This window comes from Mesocricetus auratus, unplaced genomic scaffold, assembly GCF_017639785.1.
Source record: "Mesocricetus auratus isolate SY011 unplaced genomic scaffold, BCM_Maur_2.0 Super-Scaffold_100691, whole genome shotgun sequence".
Classification (NCBI taxonomy): domain Eukaryota; kingdom Metazoa; phylum Chordata; class Mammalia; order Rodentia; family Cricetidae; genus Mesocricetus; species Mesocricetus auratus.
In genome coordinates this window covers 29,027,046-29,040,307 of record NW_024429267.1, presented here as the reverse complement: position 1 = coordinate 29,040,307, position 13,262 = coordinate 29,027,046, and the positions used below count along the sequence as shown (strand labels likewise).

The following is a 13,262-nucleotide window of genomic DNA, read 5'->3' as shown; positions in this document are numbered from 1 at the left end:
CCTAGGCTATTTTACATAAGGGGCTGGGTATCTGCAGCTTTTCCAGACCTCAGGGGCCCTGGAACCAGTTCCTCAAGGTCACTGAGGGACAGTTATAGCAAGATAATGTAGTAAGTTATACTGACTAATTTTCAAAATCAAATGAACTTTACATTCCTGAAATGAATCCTACTTAGGGATTCATATCCATATATCACTGGGTTCAATTTGATATTTTGCATTCACATTCATGAGAGATACTAGTCTGTGTTGTTTTCTTTTTTTTTTCTCATCAAGTCTTTGCTTGGTTTTCATATAAAAGTAAAGCCTTCCAGAAGTCAAGGCTGCTACTAAGCTCTTAAACTTCAAAAACATGAGTGCAGATAAGCTGTTTTGCATTTTCCTTCCTTCCTTCCTTCCTTCCTTCCTTCCTTCCTTCCTTCCTTCCTTCCTTCCTTCCTTCCTTCCTTCCTTCTTCAGTGCTGGGGATATACCTGAGGGTTTCCCACATGCTAAGCAAACATGCTGAGCTGTATTTCTAACCATTTTTAACAGTAAAGTACTCAGCTTCAGGTACTTGGTTAGAGCTATATGAAATAGATGAAGACAATTTATAACACTTATATATTGAAAGTAGAGTTTCTCAACAGTGGTGGCATTGGTATTTTGGGTGCACAAGTTCCTGTGCATTACAGACTGTTTAGAAGTGGCCACGCCCTTTGCCCATCAGATGTCAGTAACCACGTCCTCAAAACTGTGTGGCCAAAATCATCATTGGTAACTGTCTTACCAGTGTCAAAGTGCTTTGGATTTAGGCCACGTAGGCCTCGGTTTATATTCCCTTCTCACGCCCTGAAACTGTATGGCCATATGACCTTGAGTTATTTCCTTCCTCTCTGAGCCTTAGTTTCCTCTGCTGTACTCGGTGGGAAACAGATGTGGGTTTGTGTCAGGATTCGGCTCGGCATCTGTTGACCAATTCCTCCGAGCCTCCTTCCCACCTTTGCTGTCCGCCCTGCTTACCTGTTCAGGAAGATGCTGCTGACGTCATCGTGTGTGATGGGAGGCTTCTTGGAGCTGGCGGCCATGCGTAGCGGGCGCAGAAAATTATTGACAAGGATGTGCAGTTGCTGCACGTACTCGGCCTCGGCCTCCAGCATGCTGAACACCACCTGGTTTCTCTTGCGCATGCTGTCGGCATGGGGAGACCTGATGTAGTCCTGGATAATGGTCTTCCACTTCCGCCGGCAGAGCCAGCCCCGAAGGAAGCTCTGTACCTAGTTAAGACCCGTGGGGGAGGGTGATGTTAGTATCCATTACTCTTGTTTTTGTGAGCTGTGGGCCCCTCAAGGGCAGGGAGCAAGGGTTAGTCATCCCCACTTCTGGGAGCCCCGGGAAGACCCGAGAGGCAGAGCAGGCTCCGCTGCTGGTGAGACGCTGAGCATGCTCTGTGGGCCCTCGGAGACAATTTTCCTAACTGTGAAATAGTGCCAGGGAGCAACACAGTATGGACTAGACAGCTTGTTAGAAGTGTGGGTTCTAGGGCCTGCTCCAGCCCGCTGCATTTGAACAAGTTCCTTGATTACTTTGGAAGAGCAGAAAGGAGGAAAAGTGGGTGTAAAGTTTCCACTCAGGGCTAGTGTGAGGAGAAGGGTTGCTAGGCTGTGCTTGGCATGGTAGCATCTTGTCTAATGACTCTTCAGAGAGCCCAGAGGTTTCAATTAAAGCTTGTCTGGAGAGGGTAATTATCAAATTGAACAGAACATGGCAAATCTGCTCATCTCCATCTTCAGTGGCTTCTGGAAGCCTGGCTGGAGCCTCTCCCAACTCAGCAGGGAAATGAGCAGGGCACTTGCTCAGTGTCCTTGCTGTTGGCTGAGAGAAGTGGCCTCTGATAAGTGGCAGGAGCTTGGGAAAGGGTCTTCACTCACACATGTGTATGTGCACACACACAGATATACACAGAGAAACATACAGAGAACACAGACACACATAAGCATACATAGCACACATATAACACACATACACACAGTCACACACAGATACATGCAGATATATACATAGACATAAACACACAGCCACAGGTCACACACACAGATATATATACATAGACACATAAAGACACATGTATGTACACAGACATATGCATACAAACACACTGATTTGAAGACATAGATACAAATGGACATACAGACAGCTATAGGAGGGAGCCTCACATGAGAAAATGCCTCCAAAGATTGGGCTGTAGGCAAGCCTGTAGGACATTTTCTTAATTAGTGATTAATGTGGGAGGGCCCAGCCCATTGTGGGTGGTACCTGGCTAGTGGTCCTGGGTTCTGTAGGAAAGCAGATTGAGCAACCATGGAGACCAAGCCAGTAAGCAGCACTCTTCCTCTGTACCAGCTTTTGCCTCCAGTTTCCTTCTCTGTTTGTGTTCCTACCTTCGCTTCCCTCTGTGGGTTATGATATGCAAACCAAGTAAACCCTTTCCCTTTAAGTTGCTTTGGTCATGGTGTTTCAACACAGCAGCAGAAACCCTAAGACATCACACAAACACACAAACATAGAGATATAGGTACACACACACACACACACACACACACACACACACAGGAGTTGTCTTCAGATGTGCTGGTTTCTAGTCCAGGGTCACCTACCTCCTGCACTCTTGGGGCTTCTGGGCTGTTCACAAACTCATGATCTGCATGGGGGAGGGGGGGACATAGAGTCTGGGTCTCTTTACTGAAGGGCACTGGCCATGGACAGCAAACCAGTCTCCAGTGCAGACTCAATTCTAAAAACTTTGTAGAAAAGGAAGGGCTTTACATTCCCAAGAAACAGATATAGGGGGTGGATTTCAGTAGACCCTTATCAAATGCTACAAGCAGAAAGGGCTGCCTTGAGTTGAGGGGTGGGCTGAGATGTTTAGGGGCCATAGCAGAGCCAGCTATCCCTGCCTTGGTGGGACCTGGTGTCGTATCTTCCCATGTTTGCCTGTATGAACCCGAGCGCTCCTATATACCCCGTTGCTGGCTCGGGAAGAGGGCAGCCTCTTCTGCTGACATTCCTAACTGCCGACATGGCCCGGGCTGTTATACCTCCTGCCTCTCCAGGAGGCCACATGTTCTTGCAGCTAAGGGCAGAGACTTGAGAATTGGTGCCAGGGTTTGCATGTCTCCCTGCAAGTATTTAGCTGTGTCAGCTTTAACAGGTTGCCTGGCCTCTCTGTGTCTCAGCTTCCCCAGATATGAGATGGAGATGATAATCAAATCTCAGAGGCTTTTACTGAGGACCCATTTAATCTACACCGAGCTCCCAGAATAGCATCTGGCATGTAGAAAGTGGCTAATGAATGCTGCAATTTCTATTTTTGAGAAACTAGATATCCAGATTTCTGCGTGAAGTGTTTAGCTCTTAAAGCACTAGCAACAAATATAAATGGGAAAATATACATGGGCTGAAAGCCATATGCATTGGGGAGGGCTGGACTTGGCCTATGGAATATATTTACAGTTTCTGGTCTGTGTAGCATGGGGTCCTTCCTGCAAACCTGACAAAGACGATCCTCTTGTTTCATTTGCTGTCCTTAGGGCAAGCCACCTCCCTTGTCTTGATTCTAGCAAGATGAAAAAATAGGCAGGTCCCTTCCCTGTGCTGCAGCACTACAGGGTGGTCCAAGGTGGTGTTAGTACCCCGGCTATTAGGCAGGTCCCTGACACTTTGTAAAATATCTTTTTCCCTTGAAAATTCTGTTAGAGCTGAAGCAGTGGCTGACTATGGGGTCTTATGAAGGCCAGCTCCCTGCCGAGTCCTGCTGGGGAGTGTGTAGTTAGTTGTAAGGTGTGTGTATGAGTGTGTGTGTGTGTGTGTGTGTGTGTGTGTGTGTGTGTGAGAGAGAGAGAGAGAGAGAGAGAGAGAGAGAGAGAGAGAGAGAGAGAGAGAGAGCAATAAACAAATCAGTGATCATGGAAAGAAGTCTCTTAAAGGAGACTTCCTAGACCTTAGTCCCGGCCTCATCTCCTCCTTCTTTGCCTTGTCTCTAAAAAATGGGGCTAGATCACCTTTACTCACAGGGGCAACCAGAAAGTATGGCATGAAGGTGTCAAAAGTGGCTTCTGGTTGCATCTCTGCAACTGAGGTTACTGGGAGAGTGGCATGTCATAAATACATGTGGGATGGCAGGTGAACACAGGGATGGTACAGACCTTCTTAATTTTCTTGATGTCACTGTCCTCATCATTGGGGGTGACAATCTGGGTGGACTGGATACGTTCATTGTCCTTGAGCAGGGATGCAATCTGCAACAGAATCACAGGTCAGTAGTGGTTAGGGGACACTAACCAGCAGGCAGTGGCAGTTCCTGAAGCCTGCTTCCTCTGCTGCAAGAGTCTGCAGTGTTGTGTGTTGAGCCTCCTGTGACTAGCATACTGTCAATGAACCACACATGTCCCAGATACCTATATAGCATGCTGCACTAGAACAAGTCTACCTTGGATACCTTGAGGCCATCAGAGTGTGGACAAGGTCCTTCCAGGTATGAGGTGGTGGCTATAGCCTGATCTTTCATGTTCTGCAAACCACAGGTCCCTTTTATTTTATTGTGGTAAGATATACAAGAAGATAAAAGCTGCCATGTGAATCTTTTTATAAATGTGTAATATATGTGTGTGTGGTGTGTGCATGTGTGTGCAGGTGGATGTTCCTGCATATGGAGTCCTGAGGCCTTTCCTTGTAATATATATGTGTGTGGTGTGTGCATGTGTGTGCAGGTGAATGTTCCTGCATGTGGAGTCCTGAGGCCTTTCCTTGTAATATATATGTGTGTGATGTGTGCATGTGTGTGCAGGTGGATGTTCCTGCATGTGGAGTCCTGAGGCCTTTCCTTGTAATATATATGTGTGTGGTGTGTGCATGTGTGTGCAGGTGGATGTTCCTGCATGTGGAGTCCTGAGGCCTTTCCTTGATTGTTGTCCACCTTTAGTTTTTGAAACGAGGTCTCTCATTGACCCTGAAACTCATCAATTCAATTAGGATGGGTTGCCAATGAACTTCAAGAATCCACCCGGGGCTGGGATTACAGGCATGTCCCGCCATGCCCAGCTGTTTATTTGGGTTCTGGGGATCTGAACTCAGGTCCTTGTGTTTGCAGGAAAAGACCGAGACATCTCCCTAGCCCCATCAATCATTTCTTTTTTTTTTTGATGATGTAAAGAAAATTTGTCTTATTCATTTAATTACACTCTATTTTATATTGCAAAGCAATTAAAGGGGTGACTTGGAGATGTAGCTAGTGATCATCTAGCCTCTATAAGGTCCTTCTGTTCGATCCCAGATCCACAAAATGGTGTTGGTGATGATGATAATTAGTAAATAGGAATTTCCTACTGATATATAAAAATTGTAGATGTGAATATCAAAACTATGTCATCAATCATTTCTTAAACACACTCTCTCTCTCTCTCTCTCTCTCTCTCTCTCTCTCTCTCTCTCTCTCTCTCGGAGTCAGAGGGCAACTTTCAGGAGTCCATTCTCTCCTTCCACGATGAGGGTTCCAGAACTGAGCTCACATCATCAGGCTGGGAGGCAAATGCCTTTACCTGCTGCGCCATCTCATTGCCCTCCCCAGTGAACCTTTGTTCAGTGTGTTGTTCGGTTGGTGCAGCTAACGTCAGCATCCCTCCCTGGGATCCTCAGATGGGAACTCTGCCCATTACACAGTAAGTCCTTCCTCCTTGAGTTGGTGACAGCCACTGTGCTGTTTTCCACGGCTGTGAATTCTACACCAGGAAACTGATACGGACTTACTTGGTATTTTGCTAAGCGTTGCACGCTCAGGGGTCATCCTTTTTGTAGCCTGTGCCAAATTTTCTTCATACATATCATCATTATCCTTTGTTCTCATATATCTCCTTCTTCCTGTCCTTCCACGACCTCCCTGGCCCCTTCAGACTGTTTCTCTTCCTTCTCCAAGATAATACCCCTCTCTGTGTTTTTATTATGTGTATCCATCACCCACTTTCCCTCCAATCTCTTTAGATCTCATCTTCACCTCTTGGGATTCCCTTTTAGTTTCACCAGTGACACAACACACACAGAAACACACATATATGTAATCTAAATCTAGATTCCACATATGAGAAAATGTGCAGTTTTCTATTTCTGCCTTATTTCATTTAATGCAGTAATCCTCAGTTCCATCCATTTCTCACAAATGTCACTCATTTTATTTCTCTTTATGGCTGCATGAAGTCCCACATGTGCTATGTACCTTGTTTTCTTTATGCATCTGTCTGCTGGTTTCATGTCCCAGCTACTGTGAATATACTGGCAATGAACGTGTATGTATAAGTATCTCTGTGACAGGCAACACTCACCCACTTGCAGATTTGGCCTGTCCTTTGTCTTCCCAACAAAAGCACATGGTGGGATGAATCAGATCAGAGCCTGTGCCTCAGAGTACGACTCTGTTGGCTGGCCTCTCTCCTCTCTGGGTTACCCTAATGCGCTTCTTGGGATCAAAGTTCTCTTTGGAGCTTAACTACTTGCCCAGAAAGCTAAGGTAGCCTGCAAAATATCTAAAACAACCTCCATTTGTCTTATTTGGGGATCAAAGGGGATCAAGACGAAGGGCTGGTGCCCAGGAGATGGACATCGTGTCTGTCTGAGATTGTCCCAGCAGACAGGCCCGTGACCATTTTGTACTGGGGCTCACATGGTAAAAATAAAGGACTTTCTATTGAAGAAAAGCCACCTGTTCTCTCTCCCTGCTTTGCTGAGAGTTCTGCAGAGTGACTAGAGTGGTCTCATTCATTAGAGCTCCTGGTGGCTAGCACAGGACCCAGCATGCAACACGTCCTTGTTAGCTGTAAAAATAAGTGAATCAAAAACTGATCAGAGCAACAGTGACCTCAAAACCCCCAACCACAGGAAGCTACAGCAGTCACTGCACCCAGCATATCTAAAGGCAGAAGCTCAGGGAATTCTATAAACACAGCTACCTGCACGCTGCTCGCTCCTCAGAACATGAGGCTGCATGCCCTCAAGGCCACTTGCTGCACCTCAGGATGAATGGCTCTCAAAAATGAACCATTGAAGCCTTTGAAAGTGGAGTGAGCAGTTGCAGGCTCTCGACTCCTAGGCTGCTAAAATTACCCTGACTGACCTTCACTTGGAGAGTGTCTGAAAACATCTAACTGGAATGTTCAGTGGAGAGACCTGCTTGCCTGTTCGCTCCCTTTCCCCTCTCTGTACTACTTCCTTATATTTTCCTCAGTCCTTAAGTTTAGAACATTTGCATGTTGAAATCAAAGGTCGATTTTTTTTGGCGTGTAGTCTAAAAGGCTTATGGTACACACCCCCCTCCCACACACATATAGAGGCAAGCAAGCACAGAGCTCTTCTGCGGCTGGGTCAACACATTCCTCTTGGTCTGAAGGGTCTTTAATTTCACACCATCCTGCTTTCTTCACCAGTTTTGATATTTGCACAGAGGGTGGTGGGTGGTGGCGTTTGTTGGGGGCTAGTCTGCATTTAAAATTGATTATGTGAGTTGGAGAGTTGGCTCAGTGGTTAAGAGCACTGGTTGCTCTTCCAGAGGATCTGGGTTCAGTTTCCAGCATCCACGGGGTGACTTATTACACACTAAAACTTCAAAATCAGGAAGTTTTGACCTTCTTGGATACCATGCACACACAGTGCACAGACAAACATTCGGGCAACACTCATACATATAAAATAAAATAAAGATACACAAAAATTAAAGAAGCAATTAAAATTTACAGTGCACTTCTGATGGGCCTTCTGTAGGACATCCAATCAGTGGGGACCAGGGTAGAAAATAGACACAACCGGACCTCACATTATACTGTGATACTCAGTTCTTGGACAGTCCTAACAGTCTTAGTGTCTTTAAAATTCCTTTGTCCGTTCATTTCATTTATTTGTGTTTGTGTGCACTCAAGCGTGCATGCCTCTGGAAGGCAAAAGACAACTTCCACCAGCCATCCTCTCCTTCCCACACATGATCTGGGGATTGAACTCAAGGCTTGGTGGCAAAGGCCTTTATCCCCTGAGCCTAGGAGCACAGCTCAGGCGAGTTAGGAACTTGGATTGTTGTAGGCATCTTAGGCTATGGCCAGTGGTAACTCAGTTTTCTCCTTCTTGCTTCCTTTTGGTCTCTTCTAAGCTCATATGTTTCCTTTGTGCCAGTCTCATCTGAAAATCCCAGTGGTGTCCTGGTGTTGGGCTTTGTGACAGGCAGGGAGTAACTGGGATTACAGGTGTGTTGTACTGCGTGAGAAGCTGAGTCAAGAGATTCATGAGACTAGCTGTGGTTTGGACAGGAACTTCCCCCATAGACTCATGTGTTTGAATGCTTGGTCCATAGGGAGCAGCACTGTTAGGAGGCGTGGCCTTGTTGGACTAGGTGTGACTTTATTGGAGTAGTCATGGTGTTGTTGGAGGAAGTGTGTCACTGTTGGGGTGGGCTTTGAGGTCTTATAGTTCATACTACTCCCAGTGTGGGACATAGTCTCTGTCTGCTACCTACAGATCAAGATGTAGAACTCCCAGATCCTTCTCCAGAATCATTTCTGCCTACATGCTGCCATACTTCTCGCCATGATGATAATGGACTAAACCTCTGAAACTATCGGCCAGGCCCAGTTAAATGTTTTCCTTTATAACAGTTGCTGTGGTCACAGTTTATGCTAGAGAGGATGTGGAGAAAGGGGAACACTCCTCCACTGCTGGTGGGAGAACCGACTCATATGCCCACTTTGGAAATCAGTATGATTGTTCTTCAGAAAAATGGAAATCAGTCCACCACAAGATCCAGCAATTCCACTCTTAGGCATATACCCAAAGGGTGCACATTCATATGACAAGGACATCTGTTTAACTATGGTCATAGCAGCATTATTTGTAATAGCCAGAACCTGGAAGCAACCTAGATGCCCCTCAACTGAAGAATGGATAAAGAAAATGTGGTACATTTACACAATGGAGTACTACTCAGCAGGAAAAAAAATGGAATCTTGAAATTCACAGGCAAATGAATGGAACTAGAAGAAACCATCCTGAGTGAGGTAACCCAGTCACAAATAGACAAACATGATATGTACTCACTCATATATGGATATTAGACATAGAGCAAAGGATTACCAGCTTACAATTCACACCACCAGAGAAGCTAGGAAACAAGGAGGACCCTAAGAAAGATACACATGGTTCCCTGGAGAAGGGGAAAGGGACAAGATCTCCTGAGAAAATTGGGAGCATTGGGGGAAAGGAGAGGGAGTTAGGAGAAAGAGAAGGGCAGAAGATGAGGGGAGAGGAGGACATGAGGGAGCAGGAAGTCAGGGGAAGAATAGAGGAGAACAAGAAAAGAGATACCATAATAGAGGGAGCCATTATAAGTTTAAAGAGAAATCTGGCACTAGGGAAATGTTCAGAGATCTACAAGGATGACCCCAACTAACAATCTAAGCAATAGTGGAGAAGCTATCTTAAATGCCCTTCCCCTATAATTAGATTGATGACTACCTTATATACCATCCTAGAGCCTTCATCCAGTAGCTGATGGAAGCAGAAGCAGACACCCACAGCTAAACACTGAGCTGAACTCCTGGAATCCAGTTGCAGAGAAGGAGGAATGATGAGCAAAGGAGTGAAGACCAGGCTGGTGAAACCCACAGAAACAGCTGACCTGAACAAGGGGGAGCTCATGGACCCCAGAATGACAGCATAGGACCAACCCTGACCCCCTGAACGTGAGTGTCAGTTAGGAAGCCTGGACAATCTATGGGGCCTCTGGTAGTGGATCAGTATTTGTCCCTAGTATATGAATGGACTTTGGGAGCCCATTCCACACAGAGGGATATTCTCTCAGCCTAGACACAAGGAGGAGGGCCTAGACCCTGCTCCAAATGATATGACAGACTTTGAAGATCCCCCATGGAAGGCCTCACCCTCCTTGTGGAGCAGAAAGTGGATGGGATAGGGGGCCTGTGGGGGGCAGGGGAGGAGGGGAGGGAGAAGGTACTGGGATTGATATGTAAAACAAGATTGTTTCTAATTTGCATTAAAAAGAATAAAAAAAGAGTTGCTGCGGTTATTGGTGTCTTTTCACAGTGATAGAAACCCTAATTTAAAGACACCAGCCTAGGCTACATAGTGAAGAGCTATGTAAAACAAATGTCTAATAGGGCACGGCCAGAACAGTGGTGTGTATCCACTGTGAAATGCAGGGCATTTCATTGGAAACATTGCTCTAAATTCCCATCAAATGGGCCTTTTCTGCTATTACATACCCACACCCACACACAGGCTCCTGACTGTTCTCCTCCTAGTCACCCAGAGGTCTCTGCCCTCTGCACCTGTACCTTTTCTGGCCCACAACTGATGAAAGTATTCAAGGTCAAGAGTAAACTGACCTTATGCCCTCTGGCTTTCAAACAGGGCTAACCCTGTTCCCACTCTAACAGAGTACTAGAAAGGCAGACATCTTCTCACTCCTAGAGCCTTCCAGAGCCTTCACTCACTCACTCACTCACTCACTCACTCACTCACTCACTCACTCACTCACTCATATATACACTCACTCACACACTCACTCACTCACTCATACATATACACACTCACTCACTCACACACTCACTCATACACACTCATACACACACTCACTCACTCACACACTCACTCACTCACACACTCACTCACTCACTCATATATACACTCACTCACACACTCACTCACTCACTCATACATATACACACTCACTCACACACTCACACACTCATACACTCACTCACACACACTCACACACTCACTCACTCACACACTCACTCACACACTCACACACTCATACACTCACTCACACACACTCACACACTCACTCACTCACACACTCACTCATACACACACTCATACACACACTCACTCACACACTCACTCACTCACACACTCACTCACTCACTCACACACTCATACACTCACTCACACACACTCACACACTTACTCACTGACTCACTCACTCACACACACACTCATTCACTCACTCATACACACACACACTCACTCACACACTCACTCACACACTCACTCACTCACTCACACACTCACTCACTCATTCATACACTCACTCACTCACTCACTTACCAAGCCATCACAAGCTATCATGCCAGGCAAGAGGGGCCTAGTGTTAGCAGAGACTGCCCAACCCTTATGGGGTTCCTCCAGGACTGCTGGTAGGTACAGACACACAGAGAACATTGTGTTGAGCTTCAGACAGCCTTGTGAGCAGAGGGCCTAGAGCACATGTTGGTCAGGAATCCCATCGGGACGTGGCTGTCCTTGGCAGAATTTGGCTAGGATGGGAAACATGGGCATGAGAAAGGCAGGTCAAAGGGCGCAATAACACGTGCAAAAGCTATGGGGTAGGCCAGTTCAGTGCTCTGGAATGCTGGGTGGCCCTGGGTGACTGCACAGTCCCAGCTAGTACTGGGTAATGGGGACACAGTCACAGTCCTTCCCTGGTCTCTCTCTCTCTCTCTCTCTCTCTCTCTCTCTCTCTCTCTCTCTCTCTCTCTCTCTCTCTCTCTCTCTCTCTCGTGTGTGTGTGTGTGTGTGTGTGTTTGGATTCCGGAAGCTGTGTCAGGCTATCGTAGATCTCAGGGCTTCTCTTGTCCAGAATGAGCCAGGAGTGTTGGAAAGAGGACAGTTTTGGGCTAGCCTCTCCAAGACTCAGAGGCTCTGTATAGAGCAGAAGGACTACCAGATGGACAGGAGCCCGGGTTCCAGTTCTAGGCCTGTCACTTCTCAGCTGTGCATGTTTGGACAAATGACCTGAGCTCTCTGAGTCTGGCTCCTCATGGCTTCTCCTGCTGGGATGGCAATGGGGGCTGATGAAGGAGGTGTACACGAAGTCTTATTGTAGGGCTAGAGATGGGTCAAATGTGGGACTCCAGTTAAACATGAAGCTGTGATTTGATATTACTGCTGGTGTAGAACTTTGATGTTGCTGGGTAATTGGGATTGGTGGCTCCGAGTGTCTGAAATTTCTGCACAGGGATGTGAGGCACCAGGCTACAGCTATAGGTATAGGAAGGGGTTCTGTACACAAATAACCCTGCACCCAAGGCTTCTAGCTTTGTGGTTGACATCTGCATGTTCTTCATCCTTTCCTGTTGGGACTACATTTTGAGTGGAGCCTGCTGGGATCAGGGAGCACAGCCTGGGAATTGCAGGCCTGGGTCACCCAAACCCTTACCTCTCACTGCACTGTGCCTCCTTAGGTGGGCTCTTGCTTGTCTTTTCTCCACATCCTGGCATCTAGGATGCCACATGGGCTGCTAGGAAGGATGCCTATGCTCCCAGGAGTCTACAGCATCTCCTGGCATGGTACCTAACTGCAGGTTACCATTTGGGAGTTCTGGGGTCACCCAAGGCCTTGGTAAACAGTGGGTGGCTAGGTCGAGGAGGTGTTTTCAGGACTTCTGCCCAATGAGTCTACCCACAAGGAAAGCTTGATCACCTGTCATCAGAGGCACACACTAAAAGTCTGTGATTTGCCGATGACACTTATTTATCTGGTGCACGCACACAGAGAGCCCATAGTAATGACTACAGGTGATACTGCACTCCAGAGTCCGAGGCTAACAATGGTGACAGTTAACGTGGCCTTGTACCCTCTAGTAACTTGTCCACAAACATCCCACTCATCTTATCACTTGGTTAGGTTATAGCAAAGACCCAGCATTATGTGAAGCAACTCAGAAGCAAAGAAGTGGGGACACACTTCAGGTGGTACTTGGTAAACACAGAGGTGGAGGGGTCTGGGCTGTGATCCGGTCCAGGGACCCCTGGCTTGTAGTCACCTCTGCCTTCAGCCGCTCGATCTCGATCTCGCCATCCTCGATCTGCTGTCGCAGCTGTTTGGCCACCGTCTTCTCTGTCTCTACTATCTGCAGCAGGTGCAGGTACTTCTGCATGAGCGCCTCGTGCTCCGTGGCCAGTGTCCTGTAGCTGTGGGCAGAGGTGCACGGCAGGTGAGATGCTGCCCCCGTCTCTAGGCCTACACACCGCCTTGCACACCAGCATCTCTAGGCCTACACACCGCCTTGCACACCAGCATCTCTAGGCCTACACACCGCCTTGCACACCAGCATCTCTAGGCCTACACACCGCCTTGCACACCAGCATCTGGCCGCTTTATTAGCCTCATTCTCTTGGCTGTGCTGTCTTTCTGTCTCTGTCTGTCTCTGTTTCCCGCTATAACACACACA

General features: G+C 47.1%; 1 protein-coding gene across 1 annotated transcript in view; it reads right to left on the bottom strand.

Annotated features, from left to right (window-relative positions):
* Rasgrf1 (Ras protein specific guanine nucleotide releasing factor 1) overlaps window positions 1–13,262 on the bottom strand; it is a 106,618-nt gene that overhangs the window by 63,636 nt on the left and 29,720 nt on the right. Inside the window, exons 3-5 of the mRNA XM_013121001.3 lie at window positions 12,855–13,002; window positions 4,185–4,277; window positions 1,003–1,256 (exon numbers count right to left, since the gene is read on the bottom strand). Coding sequence (XP_012976455.1) covers window positions 1,003–1,256; window positions 4,185–4,277; window positions 12,855–13,002 — 495 coding nt within the window. The remainder of the gene's footprint in view (window positions 1–1,002; window positions 1,257–4,184; window positions 4,278–12,854; window positions 13,003–13,262) is intronic.